This window comes from Siphateles boraxobius, unplaced genomic scaffold (assembly GCF_051911475.1).
Source record: "Siphateles boraxobius isolate OS27281-9 unplaced genomic scaffold, OSU_SipBor_1 20, whole genome shotgun sequence".
Lineage (NCBI taxonomy): Eukaryota > Metazoa > Chordata > Actinopteri > Cypriniformes > Leuciscidae > Siphateles > Siphateles boraxobius.
In genome coordinates this window covers 20,300,879-20,321,914 of record NW_027508811.1, presented here as the reverse complement: position 1 = coordinate 20,321,914, position 21,036 = coordinate 20,300,879, and the positions used below count along the sequence as shown (strand labels likewise).

Sequence of the window (21,036 nt, the reverse complement as noted above, 5' to 3'; positions counted from 1 at the left end):
TGTTCTCAGTTATTTCGACAGCGAAAACATGCATGCCTTTTAGCATCTGCAAACGCCACACTAACACTCACAGAGACATACTAAAATACACTCACCTAAAGGATTATTAGGAACACCTGTTCAATTTCTCATTAATGCAACTATCTAATCAACCAATCACATGGCAGTTGCTTCAATGCATTTAGGGGTGTGGTCCTGGTCAAGACAATCTCCTGAACTCCAAACTGAATGTCAGAATGGGAAAGAAAGGTGATTTAAGCAATTTTGAGCGTGGCATGGTTATTGGTGCCAGACGGGCCGGTCTGAGTATTTCACAATCTGCTCAGTTACTGGGATTTTCACGCACAACCATTTCTAGGGTTTCCAAAGAATGGTGTGAAAAGGGAAAAACATCCAGTATGCGACAGTAATGTGGGCGACAATGCCTTGTTGATGCTAGAGGTCAGAGGAGAATGGGCCGACTGATTCAAGCTGATAGAAGAGCAACTTTGACTGAAATAACCACTCGTTACAACCGAGGTATGCAGCAAAGCATTTGTGAAGCCACAACACGCACAACCTTGAGGCGGATGGGCTACAACAGCAGAAGACCCCAGCGGGAACCACTCATCTCCACTACAAATAGGAAAAAGAGGCTACAATTTGCAAGAGATCACCAAAATTGGACAGTTGAAGACTGGAAAAATGTTGCCTGGTCTGATGAGTCTCGATTTCTGTTGAGACATTCAGATGGTAGAGTTAGAATTTGGCGTAAACAGAATGAGAACATGGATCCATCATGCCTTGTTACCAATGTGCAGGCTGGTGGTGCTGGTGTAATAGTGTGGGGGATGTTTTCTTGGCACACTTTATGCCCCTTAGTGCCAATTGGGCATTGTTTAAATGCTACAGCCTACCTGAGCATTGTTTCTGACCATGTCCATCCCTTTATGGCCACCATGTACCCATCCTCTGATGGCTATTTCCAGCAGGATAATGCACCTTGTCACAAAGCTCGAATTAGGGTTGTGCCGATAGATGATAGTATCGTGTATCGACGATAGTCTGAGATTTCACCGATGGCAGATCCCTTTGACGATATGAATACGATAATTGGCTCGTTTTACCATGAACCTATTAAATTATTATTAGTAGTAGTATTATTATATTATAAAGCTAGTATTGTTATTAAATTAATATTAGGAACTACAATTAATTTGCCTTGCCTAAATTCATAACGACATCACCGCATAGCCTAACACTTGCGACAACACCGACACGCGCTTATGAGGACTCCTCTAAGAAAATGTTTTTAAAACAGAACGAAAAGCTAGGCCTACATCCCACATCAAAATTGAATTGCAAGGTGATCCATTCACAAATTGTCAAGAGTGCTTGTTTTAACAGACGCACGCATATCTTATACAGATCCAAGATGAAAACGGCATTGTTGTTCATCAGTATTTTGTTTCCATAGCACATTAACAAAATGTTTAATGACACTAATAACACTAAAAACAATACAATTAAATATTTATAATAATAATAATATCACTAAAATGATATAGGCCAGACCACAGCAGAACTCTGCCATCTATGAAAATCAAAAGCAGCTTCAAACACTTGTTTAAGAAGAAATATTCTTCTAATTTTTTCACTGTCATTATATAGATCCACAAGAGAAATATTAAGCCAGTAAATTAAAATAGTCGCCGTCGTCTCTGAGAGGTTAATGCAGCAACAGGTGCTGAAAGCTCGATCAGTTTCTACTTTCACTTTCAGAGAATGAGTGCTTTTACATGCATGGTCCAACACGAATATTCTGAATAAACTGACAATGCATGTGGTCATGTAAACGCATTAACCTGTTTTCCTTTATCGGAGTCAAGTCATAAGTTTAAGTATAAACCGATCGACTCAGCTAGATTTCTGCCCCTTACTCTGATTTTTCCCGGCATTTTAAACCCACGTTCTTTGGGCTTATTTAAGTGCGCATATTGTGAAGTGCATCCAGACAGAGAGAGCAGTGGTGGGAGGACATATATGCAAACTCTGACTCTTTCTTGACGTTAGAAATTATTAAAACGTGTTTTCATCTCGTGCAGAAGTACAGTCAAAATGCTGCATCTGTAACGGCATGAGAGGATCATGTGTGTCCGTAAATTTCCCGCTGACATGTTGAAATACTCGAGTCAGATACAAAAATGATTTGGATCTTTTTTTACCTCACTATACTACAGGGAAATAACCTGATAGCCTGGTAATAAACACTCCACCTTTGCTAGCAAAATAAAAAAATATTCTCATATAAAATGAAGTAATAAAACAATCAAATTAATGAGTAAATAACATAGACTGTGGTAAATAATCAAGTTAATAATCAAATAAGTAAGCCCCGCCCCCTCACGATAATATTGTGTATCGCCGATCTCACAGGCTGACGATTGGACGATATGAAAATGGAGCATATCGCCCAACACTAGCTCGAATCATTTCAAATTGTTTTCTTGAACATGACAATGAGTTCACTTTACTAAAATGGCCCCCACAGTCACCAGATCTCAACTCAATAGAGCATCTTTGGGATGTGATGGAACGGGAGCTTCGTGCCCTGGATGTGCATCACACAAATCTTCATCAACTGCAAGATGCTATCCTATCAATATGGCCCAACATTTCTAAAGATTGCTTTCAGCAACTTGTTGAATCAATGCCACGTAGAATTAAGGCAGTTATGAAGGCGAAAGGGGGTCAAACTGAGTATTATTTTGTGGTTCCTAATAATCCTTTATGTGAGTGTATATCTCACTGCTATTTACCTCATTTCCTTTTCTGTCTGCATCTGTAATCTCAGGACCTACATCTTCATCTCACTCTGACATATCAAAGAGGATGTCAACCACCTCGAGGCTGAGCTTGCCTTCCAAATCAAGACCTTTTCTCAGCTGAAGGTCAGATAGCCACTGGCTCCAGATGTGTACAAACACAAAGCATCATCTAAGATGACAAGCTCTCCTTTGCAGACAAAACAACAAAATTATAACAAATGTGTGCTTCATTCTCCACAATATGAGAAAAATAAAGTTGCTTTGAGGTCGAGTTAATCAAGTCAGTGAAATCACTAACTTAAAATGGAACCAAATGAGATCCCATTCCAACAGTACATCCATATTTCAAACACTAGTCTGCTCTCAGTAATTACCACTTACATGACTGTGCACTTCATTTACCGTGTATAGCATAATTGAACACACCAATGCTAAAGTTGACTAAAAAGAGGAATAAAAAAATCATCTTTGGGAAATTGATCTTAATGCCTTAATTAAAAAATGAGGAAAAATCCAACCTTTAAGGACACCAATTTTCTTTGTGAATGAATTATGTATCATAAATAAATAAATGTTCTTCCTTGTTCCTTAAAATACAGGTTGCGTAAGTCAGGACACCCCTATGTTAAATTCCAATAGAGGCAGGCAGATTTTTATTTTTAAAGGCCAGTTGTTTCATGGAACCAGGATACTATGCATCCTGATAAAGTTCTCTTGGCCTTTGGAATTAAAAAAAAGCGCCACATCATCACATTCCCTTCACCATACCTAGAGATTGGCAACAAATTAAGTTAAGATCCCATTAAACCAACATGATAAGTGAGAGTGAATGTTAAACAGACAGAGTGGAATCACCCTGCTTCTCAGAGACACAAACCCCTATATAACAATTACAGCATCTGTTATTCTGGCAGAAAACCGTGGCTTTAAAACCTGCTGTAAAAACCAACACTGAGATGTTGCAAAAAAGCACAATAATTTAACTAGCTTCATTCACCGGAATGAATACTTCTCAGTAAATCTCTGACAGAAACATATCATATCTAATCATCAGACCTATCATATTATATCACATCAAATATTCGCACAGTGGAGATTTAGAAACAATTGTGAAATTCACTTTTTACCTAAAACGTATAGTTGAAAACCATGAAATCAGTGCTGAAAGTCCAACAGTTTTAAGATACAAACTGTGTAAACATATAACACAACTAATTAAAGAGTTTATTTAAACTGATGTAGCAAAAAATACAATTCAGTCAATAATTTTTTATTTAAAGCAATTTAATGTCTCAATTTTTCTTTTCTTCAATTTTCTTTTTTGTAAGCATTTGAATAGTGCAATAGAACAGGATATATGTTCTTGTTAGGATACTAACAGTCATGTTTCTATTCTTAGCAAGTTCAAGTTGTTTGCTGCAATGCAGTAAAATTTGATCCTGTCAATATTAACCAATGGAATATGCAAAACTTTTCAGTAAACACATAAAGAAAAAGCAGTGAGGAATCAAAATGAAGATAATTCATTTGTGTGATGTTATATGTGATGTTATAAAAAACACTTAAGCCCCGTTCACACCGCCAGCGACTTTGTCGCTGTATGTCGCTCTGTACTGTGATGTCGCTTGTGGGCGTTCGTAGTGCTGTCGCTCTAATGTTATTGGTAGACTGCACGTCTGGCCATATCTATACAAAATACCATCACAAGGCGTAAACAGAATTGTATACAACTATACAATTTTAATTTGACTAGGAATTAGGCTAAAAAGAAACAGTATATGCTGTTGGGAGAGTGTTTTTATATTACCATAGCAGTGTTCAGTGGATTAAATAATTTACTAGATTAACGATCGATCAATCAACAAATTAAACTCACTCATACTGTCATAAATTACTAAAACGTCATTCGTATTTGACAAATAATCAATTTTCTTGTCCCTAATATTCAAAACAATGCAGGGGAAACTGTAAAATGAACTGCAGCAGTACTAAACTTGCATCATAAAATTAGACAACTCGAACTATAAATGTATGAATTAAACTCACTGAGACTGTCGACAGTTTCTTTTCCATGCATCATTTTATTATATCCATATATGTGGTTACAGTTAAATCATATTAAACAGTGTAATCATCCTCGAACTCTTCTGACTTGCCTGCACTCGAGACGGTGACGTGAGCTCCACTGAAAAGGCTTCTTTCCTATTGGTTGTCGCTCGCGAAAATCGCTTCTCATTTGCATAAAGTTGAAATTTCTCAACTTTTGTCGCTTGTCTCTTGTCGCTTGACACACCCACATTCTGTCGCCAACGGTCAATGTCGCTCGTGTCGCCGGATGTCGCCAGCGCTCCATTGAAATGAATGGGATCATGCTGCGTGTCGCTGGCGGTGTGAACGGGGCTTTAAAGGACAACTCCGGGCAATTTTTAAGTTAATCTTGATCGTTAGACCTTTGTGAGTACTGACTATAGAAAAAAAACGAACCGGATTGGTGCTTGCTACGCGGAGCTGCGACCGCGAATGCCCAGAGCTCCCACTCACGGCAGCTAAAACGGCAGCTATGGGGGCATGGACATAAAGAGCTTTTTTGAGCCTCTTAACAGACACAAAATGCAATTAAAATGTCTGTCCAACATGAACAGGGACCCTACATGTGAACAAGATGCGTTTAGCAACTTAGCCATTGTTTCAACTCACCTAGTCTTTTAGACGGCAAGCTGTAGTCTCGCGCTGCAGTCCAGTGCTGTAGCCGGAAAAGGTAAACAATATCCAGGTGGGAGGAGCGTTGATCATGTGCGACGAGTTATGATCAGAGTTGCTTACAAGTGAAGAAGAAATGGTTCGTGTTTGTGCCTTTCCGAATTGTGGCAACCGAATGCGAAAATATAAGAGCTTAAATTTTCATCGTCTTCCTTTCCATGACCTCGAGATTCTGCAGTTGTGGCTAGTTGTACTTCAACTTGATGTGCAAACTCCCGTAGAAGTACTACGCGCTAAAGATTACCGCATTTGCAGTGAACACTTTGACAAGGATGACTACACACACTCAACACAGCGGGGCCGTTTGAAGAAAAATGCCATTCCATGTACGAAGACTCGTCGCACATGATCAACGCTCCTCCCACCTGGACATTGTTTACCTTTTCCGGCTACAGCACGGGACTGCAGCGCGAGACTACAGCTTGCCGTCTAAAATACTATTTAGGTGAGTTGAAACAATGGCTAAGTTGCTAAACGCATCTTGTTCACATGTAGGGTCCCTGTTCATGTTGGACAGACATTTTAATTGCATTTTGTGTCTGTTAATAGGCTCAAAAGCGCTCTTTATGTCGATGCCCCCATAGCTGCCGTTTTAGCTGGGTGGGAGCTCTGGGCATTCGCCGTCGCAGCTCCGCGTAGCAATCACCAATCCGGTTCGTTTTTTTTTCTATAGTCAGTACTCACAAAGCTCTAACGATCAAGATTAACTTAAAAATTGCCCGGAGTTCTCCTTTAAGATGTTTCAGCTGCCCTACTAACTAAGGGGTTTAGGTAGGTCCTGTCCCATCACTACTGCTTCTCCAGACTCATCTGTACTAGAAAGATTTGGTTAAAAATCACCAGTCTGCTATGGATATGCTTACCTGAGTCAAATACCACTTTAGTAGGAAATACTCCTTAGCAAACTTTGGAGTTTTATCATAATCATAATGGTGTCGATGTATGTATTGTATTGTTCCTGGGTGCAAGTATTCAAAGAGAAAATTTTAAGTTGGAGTAAGTTACTTTTGGTTTCCAGTGAAGGATCCAGCGCATTGTAGGCAGGCAGTGGCTGGCTGCAAATAAGTGTAAACATGGACAGAATGCTGGAAAATCTGAAAAACCTCTGTGTTTGCAGTCAACATTTCAAACTGGATGACCACGAACACAGTAGGCCAATCATAGGGGAAAAACTGAAAGAATCTACCGGTCAGTCAGTTCTGCCCAACCCCCGAAGCAAACGGCATTGCGTACAGGCAAAGTCCCTTTGAAGCAATAATCCCTTCAATAATCATTTCACTCAGCGGCCATCTTTGAAATGCCTCTCGGGCATTTATTTACAGCTTACTGTTATTTACAGCTTACTGACCCCAAACTTTTGAATGATTCTATATACAGTATATATTTATGTCTACTGACACATGATTCAGACTCCAGACATTACAGTGGCCTAGAAAAAGCTGTTGTATTCTACATGAAGCAGGTTGTCCCACATATAGAGGCCACAATGTGGACTTCATTTGACCAGCTGTGAACTACTACTAAACTAATAAGTATTATTATTATTAATTTGTTTTACATTTTAATTTATTAATTATTCATTTATTAATAATCATTATTATTATTATTAAAAATAAAATGTACAAATATTAAAAAAGTATAATATAACTAATAATTAATAATAAGTATAATAATGTGGTCTTTTTTTAAAATTGAGGATGGTTTTGAGTTCTGAAACATAATATCATGTATTTGTGATTTACACAGTATTTCATAGTACCATGAATTATTTTATTTCAAAAGATCAAGGACATTTTATTTATCATACTATCACCCTTTTTATATAAATAAAATCCATAACTACTCTTCAGATGTGAAGTGTGCAGTCCCATGAAGATGACAACATTTGAGTGAATTTTTGTGAGTGCGGCAGAAAAGAAGAGAAAGCGTAGACCGAGTCAGAAAGCGAGAGAAATGTGAAAGAGAGACAGGATGGGTGTGCCTCAGGTTCGCTTAGGACAAATGCCTCCTTCAGTTTCTATTATTAGAAGCAGCTGTTGCCCCTGACAACTGCTTAAAATCATCAGTCCAGCACCTCAACTTCTTCACAGAGCACCCTGACACAAACAAAAGCACATACACAAATGCTTAAACAAACACAACATCACACACATATACACACAAATGGAGGCCATACCTATCACAGTCACACCCTATCTAACAGTGCGGTCTAAAATGAACTAATTTCTCTGTGCCCAATCCATCACACTGAAGACATCACAGAGGAACAGAAGAATAGAGGCTGAGAGAGACACTCACTTCAGAGGGAGACAACAGGATTAAAAGTGGCTAATACAAAAACAAAGATCAAGAACAATCACTAGAAAACAATCTTCTTTGGCTTGATTCAGCTTGATGCAGCATTAAAATCAAGTTTAGACTTTGTTTATTTAGAGAAACCTAAAATTTTTTTTTTCATTAATTAATTGAACCTCAAGAAATGATATGAATCAACACAGGGCCTGAAATATAAATGCAGTATTTTGAGAAAAAGAATATGCATATTGATAGGCTATATGATTGCATAGGCACAGCCTGAACCTTTTTTCTAGTTTTATTATTTGTAGTTTGTATACTTAATATTATTGTAGGCTAATTGTCAGCTCACTAAGGTTTAAAAAAGGTAATTCGGCCCACACATGGTTAAATTTTTTTAACCTAGACCAAATGCAAGTTTACTGAATCAATGCCTACATAATATTTTGGTTAAAATTACCCGTTAGCTTGCATGGCCTAAGTGACGTAAGCGGAATAGGGAAGTAGTTTCAGAGGAAGATGAAGCTATTATATTTGTATATATGAACACCCAAAAATAACCTGATTGTTATGAACCTGATCTTATGAACACCCAGTTTTTTTACATTTACATAATCATTTAGCAGACACTTTTATCCAAAGCAACTTACAAATGAGGAGAACAACAGAAGCAATCAAACCAACAATAGGGCAACCATATGCAAGTTTTTCTTTGGAATAAACTGATTAATCGTTTACAACAAGACTGAGAAAGTTAATAAAGTCTCTGTTGCTTAAGTCCACACAAGTCGTTAGTAAAAACACCAGCAATTATGCTGCAGCAAAAAGTCTACTTTTTTACTGCAAACAACTGAGGTAACCAGCAGTGTACATTAACAATCAATGCAGAAGCTTATAAGAACTGGCTATGAAGCTGTGAAAGCATTGAGAACAGCTGACCTTCTGCAATGATTTTAGGGGAGCTGAGGTAGATTATCTTTTTAACACCGTTTCTGATTTGGCTATTTAAATTCTGGTTTTCTCACTCCTCCGCCAAATCACCTTTTGCAGTTCTCTATGAACTTGCGATTTTCTGTGCTATAAAAAGCAAATAAACAGAAAACACATCTGTCGATCTCTGCTGCTTCAACCCTGAAGTGTTATGAAAATCATGTCAGAGTGTTTTCACACACATGTTTTCATTTCAGACAAACAAATAGGAAAAATAGGATGAGAGAGTTTTGACATAGGGAGTTCAATATCTGATTTTCTAAAAGCATTTGGGATGCACTGATATTAAAATTCTGGCCGATAGCAACCTGATAATTATTTTTATCGAATGGTCCATAACCAATAAATGTCACGGTTCATGGATCCGGTGTCTCTCTCTAGTCTCGTGCTTTGTTGTTTACATGTGAGTAAGTGTGTGAGTGGGTGTGTCCGGATCGTTACAGTTGATCAGTATCCATCTGCGATCACTCACCAGTACCAGCTGCCACTCATCTCATCTCCTATAAAGACTTACCACTTTCTCATTCCCTTTGTCAGATCGTTGCATGAAGTCTTTGTGTTGCCTGTTCCCGTGCTTTGTGTCCCGTCTTGAGTTCCAGTGTACCAGTTTTCGTCTAGTTGGATTTCGTTTCGTGTCTGGATTACGTCGTCACTCTTCAGAGCACCCTGCACTTCATCCTTCACTCCGTGTCTGACCATTGAAGTCCCTGCGCCACCGCCTGCATCACCTGGACTTTACATCATCATCTTTATCTTCACTATAATAAAGAGCCTTTTACTTGCATTTTGTGTCCTCGTTCCTAACGTAACAGAACGATCTGACCAAGAATGGATACAGCAAGTACACCAGCGCCGACCATGGAGGACTGTTTGAGTAACAGTATGGCTCGTCTGGACATTCAAGAAAATAATTTAAATGATACTGGTCGCGCTGTTCAGGCGTTAGTGGCGCAGGTGTCCGAGCTCACCCGGCAGATCCAACAGCTACGAGCTCCCACTGCGCCGCCCACACCGGCCGTTCCCCCCACACCATCGGAGAGCCCATCCCAGTCGGAGCCACGCCTACCAACCCCAGAGCCCTATTCAGGTGATCCAAAATTTTGCAGAGTCTTTTTAACCCGGTGCTCCATGCATTTTTCGCTCCAGCCCAAGACTTTCCAGACTGAGCGTTCCAAGGTCGCTTTTGTGCTAACACTCCTGACTGGGAAAGCGGCGTTATGGGGAACGGCGGTGTGGGAGAATGAAGATCCATGCTGCACCTCGTTCCAGGAGCTCTCCGCTGAGATGAAAAGAGTTTTCGACAGGACGGCCGGCGGAAGAGAAGCTGCAAGAATGCTGGCTGAGTTAGGTCAAGGAAAAAAGATCAGTGTCGGACTTTTCGGTCGAGTTCCGGACCCTAGCAGCGGAGAGCAAATGGAACGAGGAGGCGCAGTGGGGCATGTTCCTGCATGGGCTGGCTGACCGCGTCCAAAGAGAAATCTACGCTTCGGACCTGCCCTAGTCTCTTAATGAACTCATCGCTTTAGTCCTCAGAGTTGATGCCCGACTATCCCGAGTTGGTGGCCACGCCATGAGTAGACGCCCTCTGGCAGGAGCCGAGGGGCCACGAGTTGGAGGCGGGGACGCGGTCAGCCCCGTCGACGATCACGAGCCCATGCAGGTGGGTCGAGCTCGTCTTTCCCGGGAGGAGAGGGAAAGGCGGAGGTCCCAGGACCTGTGCCTATACTGTGGAGGAACCGGACACTATGCTTACAACTGTCCGGTAAAAGGGCAAGCCCGATAGTAAGTATGAGGCTACTATCGGGGGGGATCTCCGCCGAGAAGACCTCATCAACATCTACCCTCCTTCCGGTAAGACTGAGATGGTCAACACTCACTCACGACTGTCGAGCACTCTTGGACTTCGGGGTAGAAGGTAATTTCATGGATCATTCATTCGCACGTCAATTCAAGATTCCCCTCAAGACCCTCACACATCAGATTGCTGTACATGCACTTAATGGACAAACACTTCCCAACATCACATTTGCCACAGAAGACATCACCCTCATCACATCAGGCAACCACACCGAGATAATTTCTTTCTATATCCTGAACACCCCCCTTGCACCCATTGTCCTCGGTCACCCTTGGCTCACCCGGCACAACCCTAAAGTGGACTGGCAGCTCAAGTCTGTGTCTTCATGGAGTAATCAGTGTCATAAGTCTTGTCTAGTGTCTGCCTGTCCGTCTGTTTCTGTCTCTGTGTTGCAGGAGGAGGCAGTGGATCTATCTAACGTGCCCACGGAGTATCTGGACCTGAAGGAGGTGTTCAGTAAGTCTCGGGCTGCTTCTCTTCCTCCGCAGTGTCCCTATGACTGTGCCATAGACTTATTACCAGGTATGGCTCCGCCCAAAGGCAAGTTATATTCGCTCTCTACACCTGAGAAGGAGGCTATGGAGAAATATATTTCTGATTCTCCTCTTCTCCAGCGGGGGCGGGGTTCTTTTTTGTGGGGAAGAAGGACGGGTCTCTGTGACCTTGTATTGACTACCGGGGGTTGAACAACATCATGGTAAAGAATACTTATCCTTTGCCGTTGATGGCTTCAGCCTTCAAGAGGTTGCAGGGAGCGACCATCTTCACAAAATTGGATTTACGTAATGCCTATCATTTGGTCCGCATCAGGGAGGGGGATGACTGGAAGACCGCGTTTAACACCCCCAGGGGACACTTTGAATATTTGGTTATGCCTTTCGGGCTTTCCAACAGTCCAGCGGTCTTCCAGGCACTCGTCAATGACGTGCTGCGAGATATGATAGATCAGTTCATTTATGTTTACGTGGACGACATACTGATTTTTTCTTCTTCTCTCCAGGAACACGTGCAGCACGTCCGACGAGTGCTTCAGAGGTTGCTAGAGAATGGGCTTTTTGTAAAGGCGGAGAAATGCGATTTTCATGCACAGTCTGTTCCATTCCTAGGATACATTGTGTCAGTTGAGGGAATGCGCATGGATCCTGAGAAGATCAAGGCTGTGGTAGAGTGGCCAAGTCCAGAGTCTCGTAAGGCCCTACTGAGATTTCTGGGGTTCGCCAATTTCTGCAGACGTTTTATTCGCAACTTCAGCCAACTAGCCGCACCTCTGACCGTCTTGACCTCCCCCAGAACGACGTTCAGGTGGTCAGATGCAGCCGAGGCTGCGTTTGCCAAACTGAAGGGTTGCTTAGTTTCAGCCCCCATTCTGACAACCCCTGACCCATTACGTCAGTTCGTGGTGGAGGTCGACGCGTCAGAGGTTGGGGTAGGAGCAGTGTTATCCCGGCGCTCTCTCTCAGACGACAAGATGCATCCTTGCGCGTTTTTGTCTCACCGTCTATCTCCTGCCGAACGCAATTATGACATTGTGAACAGAGAGTTGTTGGCAGTCAAGTTAGCATTGGAGGAGTGGCGTCACTGGTTAGAAGGGTCGGGGGTACCTTTTATCGTTTGGACCGATCACAAGAACTTAGAATACATTCGGACTGCTAAAAGGTTGAACTCCATGCAGTCTCGGTGGGCACTTTTTTTTGGTCGTTTTGATTTTACTCTTTCATACCGCCCGGGGTTCTAAAAATATCAAACCCGATTCTTTATCGCGCATTTTTGATTGCTCCGAACGCCCGTCTACTCCCGAGTGCATTTTACCAGAGACTCTATTCATCTCCACACTCGTATGGGAGGTCGAATCGAAGGTCATGAAGGCCTTAGAAGGGGTAACGCCCCCGGTCGGTTGCCCACCGAATCGTTTATTTGTGCCTGAGGGTCTGAGGTCCAGCGTCATTCAATGGGGGCATTCTTCCAATGTGGCTTGTCATCCAGGAGTTAATCGCACTAGGTTTTTAGTCAGACAACGATTCTGGTGGCCTCTCATGGCTCGTGACATACACAGTTTTGTTTTGGGTTGCTCAGTTTGTGCCACTGGTAAGACCTACAATCGACCCCCAGATGGGTTACTCCAACCGCTGCCAGTCCCTTCGAGACCCTGGTCCCATATCGCTCTAGATTTTGTTACCGCCCTCCCATCCTCCCAGGGTCATACGGTAGTTTTGACCGTAGTGGACCGGTTCTCGAAGGCGGCTCATTTCATTCCCTTGTCCAAATTACCCTCAGCCAAGGAGACAGCGGTGATTGTCGTTTACCACGTCTTTCGGTTACATGGCCTCCCGACAGACGTGGTTTCTGACAGGGGACCCCAGTTTGTGTCCAAATTTTGGCGAGAATTTTGTAAGCTAACGTGACATAAATCACCGTTATTAAAATTATATGCTTATAGTTATAATGTCCACAAAAATAAATAAAAACAAGCTAGAAAAAAATTAAGAGTTTTAAATACTAGAAGCAAATTAAGCCATCAATTATAGTATTCAGCATTTAAAAAAAAAGTGTTTCTACAGATTAAGTGTGCATTACGTGCAAGGCAATCTAGATGTAAAAATGAAGGAAAGGAGTAAGGGTGCTCCGATCAGGATTTTTGGAGCCTATCAACGATCGTTGATCACAGAAGGCAGTATCTGCCGTGCGATCAACGATACCGATCCATTTGAAGCCTTGTTTTATCATGTAGAATTATTTATAGGGATGCTCCAATCAGGATTTGAGTTTCATTTTTGAAAATGGGGGGAATCTTGTGGGGATTTTTTCCAACATTTTCCAAAAAAATGATTAATAATCTCACCTAAATATTTGATCATGCAGTGCATTTTTGTTCTTACAATGGGGCAAATATTGCACAATAGAGTACAAACAGCACAAGCCTGATTTCAAACTCTGAATTGAATTCACAGAAAAGACAAGTGAACACTCAGTAATAAAATAAGGACAAATAAACTATTTACAAGCAGTAGCACAAATAATGAAAATAGAATAAAGAAAATAAGAAATACTAAAGAAATTTAATAAGGAATCAAATGTAAAATAACACTAAATGGTCTTCCCAAAATAAATTAAATACAGATTAAAGCTTACAATTAAGGTTACAAAAGTTATTCATTCAAGAGCACTGAGTGTCATTAATGTCAATGCAAACAACAAAAGACATTATTAATAAATAATTTAAATGTTTTGACAGTCTCCCATTCATAATCTAGAAAAATCTTTAGTCGAGGGCAGCCCTATTATGGGCTTCATTACATTTCAGCTTACTTTCTATGCAAGATCTTATTAGTGTCACACTGCATTTCTGAGCGCTCTCTCGTTTCCCTTGTTATGGTTTGGATCTTCCGCCATTTCCCTGGGTATCCCTGTTTTGTGGTGCGCTCAAGTCATCCATGGAAGTTTGTATTCACAAGGTGGGAAGTCGTGTTTATGACGGCAGGTGCGTTCAAGTCACTTTCATCTGAGTAAAATGACTGTGAACTTTCTCTTAATTAATTACACAAAAATAGAGCAAGGTTCTTAAACTCTACTTCTAGAAAATAAGAACAAGGAATGTGCATCAGGTGTGTTTTGCTTTTTTATGTTTTGAATTAATTTTTGAAGCCACTAAAAAACTTTATCGTTACATGTTATATTGTTATATTATAATGCTATCATATGTTGTGCAGGCAATTAGCTTACTTCACTGTAAATAGAAAAGAATGACAATATCACTGCTAAATACCTTTAAATATTGTGATATTCTAGCACATTTCCACCCTGTAAAGATCGGGGCTTAAAGAAATTCCCAAGCTTCCCACTCGTATTTACGACATTGTGGTGGCGTTCATGTACACCATTGGATTCTGTTATTGTTTGTATTGTTTTGCCTTGGTTTTGACCCTCTGCCCAACAGTATAAAAAGCAATCATGAGAAGCTGATTATATAAAGAACTTCAAAACAGAGTATAAGAATACTCAATGTTATGCCAGATCCTTTCTTCTTGTCAAGAATGAATGAAACCAACCACCAGAGTCAACTCTACCTTATAACTTCAAACTCCAGAATAACTTTTGGGTTAGTTTCTTACCCTGACTTTGCCACAAGAGAGGAAGCTGACATAAATTGGTCCAGGTGGTATTCCTGAATTAATCTGGTCATTTACATGTTGAATTTATTTTACTTATTTTTTTTCATTTTAAAAGTATATAATTTCTAGTAACAGAGAATTCTAGAAACAGCGAGTCCTGAGGGAGACACTGCAAAAGATAACTGTCTCTCTGCTGCGCCTCACTAACTCCCTCCATCATGTGTCCTCCCTGAAAGGCCTCCCACCTGCTAAAATAATTAATGTATGACAAATCACCAAAGAAATGGCTTTTGTTCTGGCCCACTATCCATAATTCACGGAAAAAAAGCTCTTTCCAGCATGAGAAATGTGACACCTTGTCATAACAAAAGTAACAACCCCAACCTTAGACCTGAGTATCCTAGAAATCCCACAGAGAGCATTCATCTTCAGACTTCAGAGTGGAAATGCACAAGGCTACACCTGAAGTTTATTTCAGAACACATTTTACTATTATTCTTACAACTATTTTATCATTTTAAAAAGAAAATGATCGGTACTAATCTCCAGGCCAGGGCCATCATCAGCGGGACAAGAGCAGCTCACTAATGTCCTCTATTGCAGTAGTTCTTAAAGGTGAAGTATGTAAAATTGTTCAAATACATTATCTTAATCCAGATTATTGTTCATTGACTACTATTAGTACGCCATTCATGGATTTATCTCAAACACTGAGCCTTCCGGGCACCATCAAAACACTGAGAGCGGTCCTGCTCAACCTATAGAGGGTACAGTCAGTATGCGCGTGACGTCACCGTCGGCTGGAGTGACTGCGGTTAGGCCCAATAAGTGGCAAAAAGACTGAGCGGCAGCATTTGTTTTCAGCCTGAATGCCGGGGGAAAAAAATATATAAAACACATCTAAAACGGGAAAGAGCTTTGCGATTTACTGTATAACTAGATTTGACAAGAAATCTGAGGTAAATTTTTACAGACTGCCGAAAACTACAGAAAAGAGAAGCAAATGGATCTCTGCAATTCATAGAAACAATATACTTCAGGCAGTTAAACGTGGATTTGCAGTTATCATTTTGTGTCAATATGCTGAATTTAGGGGTAAAATCATACCTATTGTATTGCTATATATTGTATTGATAAATCATCAACAAAATATTTACCATCGTATATTCTGCATAATTGGCCGTTTTTAAATAAACACTGACAAAAAACTATACAAGGTTTAAGGCTGGGCGATATGAAGATAGAACATTGATATAAGTGATCGCATGGATTTACACATTTCACCAAAAGTCCATTAAAAAAACCCATTGACTTCAGGACGATGGAATCAGAAGTGCTAAAATGCTGACTTGTTTCTGGGTTTTGGCCAACAAAAATTGTCATTCCTGCACTACTCTATTAGACCATGGCTGATACATTACTGTACATGGGAAAAGATATTCAGCTTCGGTTACAGAACTGCAACCCAAAATACGCTGGTCAAAGGTAATTCTGCTATGTGCCACTAGTATTGCAGAAACTACATACTTCACCTTTAACCAGGGGGTCACAGGATGACTTAAAATTATTGAATTATATATTTTTTAAAACTTCACGGCCCGGTTTCACAGAGAGGTCTTAGATTATTCAGTAGCCCTTAGTGCAATTAGGACATTTAAGTAGCTTTTATAAACATGGCTTCGAAAAAATCTTGCACCTTGAGACAAAACAATAACACCGACATATTTTAAGATACGTCAGTGCAAGTTCCTTTCAGTTAAAACAGCTCAAACATGAATTTTAGTCTAGGACTTAGCTTAAGCCTGGTCTGTAAAACTAGGGCACAAGTTACAAATCAATATGTAAATTGAAATCATATTTCTTTTTTTCCTCAAAAGCTTTGAAGAACATACTGAATTAGAATATTTAATCGTATTTGAATCACATAATTAACTGTGATTAATTATTTTTTAAACATATTATCACTCCCAATTTCTGGTAATAAAAAACATAATTATTAGCAGAAATATCTTTGAATATCCTTCAAATATTGTGCTGGACAATGGGAGGCCTTCGAGTCAAAAAGGTTGAGAACCACTGCTCCTCACTGGACCCGGACTAAAAAATATAATCTATAATTACATCTTGAGCAATCAATTTGCCATCATGATCATCCTCATCAAATATCATAATTTCTTCTATTTCAGTGTGACATAAAAAATAAGTATGTAGCTTATCCTAATGTCCTTTTTATGTATACTGTATGCCTATGTGTGTGTATACTGTATATTTGTATGTGTGCATGTTTCTATGTGTCCCCTTTTTCCTTTCTTTTTCCTTATGTTCACATACATGTAACCTTTTGTTGTGTGAACTAGTATTCAAATGAAAAAAAAAATCCATTACTTCAACCTGCACCATCCTGTCGGTGTGGGTATAATGGGGTCTATACAAAATTGCTTATTTTGGCCTTCTTTGCTGAGTCAGAGTAAAAGAATATGTCAGTTCAGCTCCAATGCCAAAAAAATCATAATGCAAAATGAACAGGTCTCTCCAATCTTAGTCAGTTGTGCTTGTGAAAGAAATAGGAACAGCTTGTAACTCTTTCCTGAGTGGACAACAACAGCAAACTGAAGTCTATTCAACCACTTTACTAACTGTAGCCTTATAAGGTTGTGTTGAGAGAGATTTCTGCTGGCTTAATAGCCCACCATCTATTAAACAATCTGAACAGCCTGTGGACTCACCATGTTCACTTCTGACACCATGTCGATACTAGAGATGTCAATACTCATACCAACATCAACCGGAGGACCTGCAAAGCAAACAGACACCACAATCTCTCCAACATGGTCTCATGGCAGTCAATTGTCCATCCATCAAAATGGTCACATCCCCAAAAAAAGTGTTTTAAATCAATATAACATCTTTACCTCCGAAGTCAGGCCTCAGCCGAATGTCGTAGCCTTTGAGAAGTTTATCCACGGTGACTTTGACGTATGACATGTTGCTCGGTTCATTCACACTGGGGAAGAGTAGCTAGTTTAAGAAACTGTGACTCAGCTGTGCAGAAAGAAACCAGCTTAAACCTAAAATATGGTCTTATTGCATAGCAAAGCTGGTTTTAACTGTCTTCTAACCTGGGAGTCTTAGCTGGTCTACCACACTGGCCCAGCTGCTCTAGATAGTCCCTCAGGCTGGCCAAGCAAGTGAAACTGGTTTTCATCCTGACCATCTGAAAAGTGCCCAAAACCGCGCTAAAACCAGCCAACAGGCAGGGAGACCAGCTAAGACCAGCAAACCATCTTAGGCTGGTTTAACATGGCTCTGCAGGGAATGCAGTCAGACGGATCATACAGATAGCCTATACATAAGCACGTTATGTCTTACCTGTTCGCTGGCGGACTACGGCCAATCGTCAAAGCCACGAGCATGAAGAGACACAAGATCCCCGCGCGCCAGTGATCCCGAGCGATCAGCATCTCTCTAATCGATTGAGTTGCAACCCAAACTTATTCTGAAGAAACGCTCCAGCGATTTCAGCTACACAGCAACGCATGCGTGACGACGAGATCAACATTAAAATACAAACGCAAAGAAATGAGCAACTCTAACGAAATCCAAAGTGGCGCGTGAGGTGTTCTTGCGGCTGTCTCGCTCCCCGGTGCTGACGCTGCTGTCGGAGCGTATCAGTATGCCGGTCAGATCCCATCGCCAGCGGGTCACTGGACAAGGCAGCTCATGGCACAGAAGCTTGAACGTACAGTCGCGCTTAGATTATGCGCCTATCCCTTCCGTGCATCTAAAATTATTCAGTCAATCCGAGGAGCAGGCATAGCTGATGACGTGTACCCGAACGCGCGCGCCGGCTCAAGATCTATTTCGCGCCGTCTTTCAATTTGCTGTGCATCACGCACCCGAGACAGAGTGAATTATTTGTTAGATACTCGAAAAACGCATTAAAACAGCTGGCACCGCGAAAAATCCCATTAATATCTGGAGACTTTTTCAATAATTAATGTGTCGGCCGGGAAAGAACAGGCGTTTCCGCTGGCGCTGATGTGAGGAAAGAACAGCCGACCGTGTGTTAAAAGTAGCCTAGCGATTCTGTTCAAACAGCCGAGTCAAACTAACTAATCAGTAATCATTTAGAGTTAGACGGTATTTTCTATATGCTAATAGTCGTTATATGTTATAAACGGAGAGCAGGAACCTAAATTGTTAAGTTATTAAATAATAAAGGAAGATAGGCTACTACAGCATAAAAATAAAGGAATAGCCTAGGCGAGACTGGGTTTGTCACAGTGACAATTGATAAAGTCAATTTACAAGCAAACTTGTTTTCTCTAGCAATGGAATGTTGTTGTCAAACACTAGTTTAAAACCAAATAAGTGGTTTGGTTATTTTAGGTAGCCTACTTTAATTTTCTATTCTTTAAAAATATAGGCCTATGTGAAATCGTCTGGCTACTGTCCCATACAAAAATGTAATATGGCCATTTATGTGCTTATATTTTAAATAGCATGACATATATCTATAGCCTACATATATTTGACTTAGCTGAGAACACAATATATGCAACATATATGAACATTTATGTGTCCAAACACAACTTAAATATTTGAGTTCATCCATATATGATACCATATCTGGATATATTACAGTACAGTATTGGTTTCTCACATATATGGACAACATTAAGTATAAATATGTGACATACATATTTGTTTCCCACATATTTAATAAATGTAAAACTACATGCATGTGATACTGATGCATTGAAATAAGTATGTATGCATATATACATATATGCTTCTTACATATATTTAACATTTATGTGCATATAGCTACAGGAAAATATATGGCACTTACATGAAAATGTCCATTTTTTCTATATTCTGAAATATATGTTGCATATATGTCTATGTGTTTTATGAATTTTGCATATATTCTCATATAGACAGCAGACATGTCTACATGGGCACTGACATTATATATGTAATTTACTTATATTGACATATATTACATTTCTGTATGGGGTGGTGGCTTCCTGTGGATTCCAATTGAAGTGTTTGCAATGCAGTGCAACATTGGGACCAATAACTTAAGCTTTTTGTTTCTTATTACGCTTTGTTTGTTATTTTACACCTTTAAACAGACGAACAATAACATAGAATAAGAAAAACAAAAGAAATATTAAACTAACTCTCTAGTGATTCGTATTTTACTGTAGCCTATTTAAATTGTGTGGATTCTATCTCATTCATCGAATTCATATGATCTGCTTGCGTCCGGGTTAAGTTTAGGTTTGGACCTTCATGCTTTTAAATCAAAGCTGAAATGGCCAATTTGTATAGTAGTCTATTATACAGTATATATGATACAACAGGGAGAGTTTACCTCTAGCAAGTAAACTTTCAGTCGAAAGTGTCTACTAAACTACAATATAAATAACTGCTGCTATTAAGTCATCTACTTTGCCTGACAGGAACTGAACTGCATGTCAGGGCCTGTGGGAATAAGATTTATTGTTTAATGGAGCAAAGAGTTTGAAACACGATGGCAGGCTGCTTTCTTCCCCTCTGGACATCAAGTGTTATGCCTGGATGCTCAGCCATATGTAGGCTATGCAAAGAGCCCTCAAAAAAAAAAGAAGTTTTGAGCTGACCTGAGATATCATGAAGAAGAGGGTTGGTAGGAAAGTAGGTTTTGGGGATCTTTAAATCCTCAAGTGCACAAAGTCCAAGCCTGGTGGGAAATTAGGTCTTGGAACAGCAGAAGGATCTGTGTAGGAGGACACTGGAGTGAACAGTGCAGAAAAAAATGGTTTTGTGGCACTGTTCTTTTTACCCAAATATGTTTTGTTAAAGTAACACACATATATTTATTTTACCACCAAAAACACTATTGTATTGCGTTTAATTAACTTAACCTGTATAATTTTCCACTTTACTTAATTATCAATCGTTAAACTAATGTAAAGGGTTTAATTTCGTGATAAACAAAAACTTAATTTGATTGTGTTCAATCTGCTTAAATATGTAAAATTAAAGTTTACTTAATCCGTTTGTGTTGGATTACATGGATTTGTGTTGCATTAACTGAAACTGGGCGGTGCTTAGTTCCCAGCATGCTTTGCATATAGCTGAATTAAGAAAGAAAAAAATGTTGAAATGAAGTGTTATTTTATGTGTTTTTTAGAAAATGAGGAAAGGGGAAAACTTGATAGTGTGTAAT

General features: G+C 40.0%; 1 protein-coding gene across 1 annotated transcript in view; it reads right to left on the bottom strand.

Moving 5' to 3' along the window:
• gabrb1 (gamma-aminobutyric acid type A receptor subunit beta1) overlaps positions 1–18,706 on the bottom strand; it is a 31,322-nt gene extending 12,616 nt beyond the window's left edge. The window contains exons 1-3 of the mRNA XM_077237349.1: positions 18,189–18,706; positions 17,732–17,823; positions 17,546–17,613 (exon numbers count right to left, since the gene is read on the bottom strand). Of these exons, the coding sequence (XP_077093464.1) occupies positions 17,546–17,613; positions 17,732–17,823; positions 18,189–18,280 (252 nt within the window). The 5' untranslated portion in view covers positions 18,281–18,706. The remainder of the gene's footprint in view (positions 1–17,545; positions 17,614–17,731; positions 17,824–18,188) is intronic.
• Between the last annotated feature and the right edge of the window lie 2,330 nt (positions 18,707–21,036).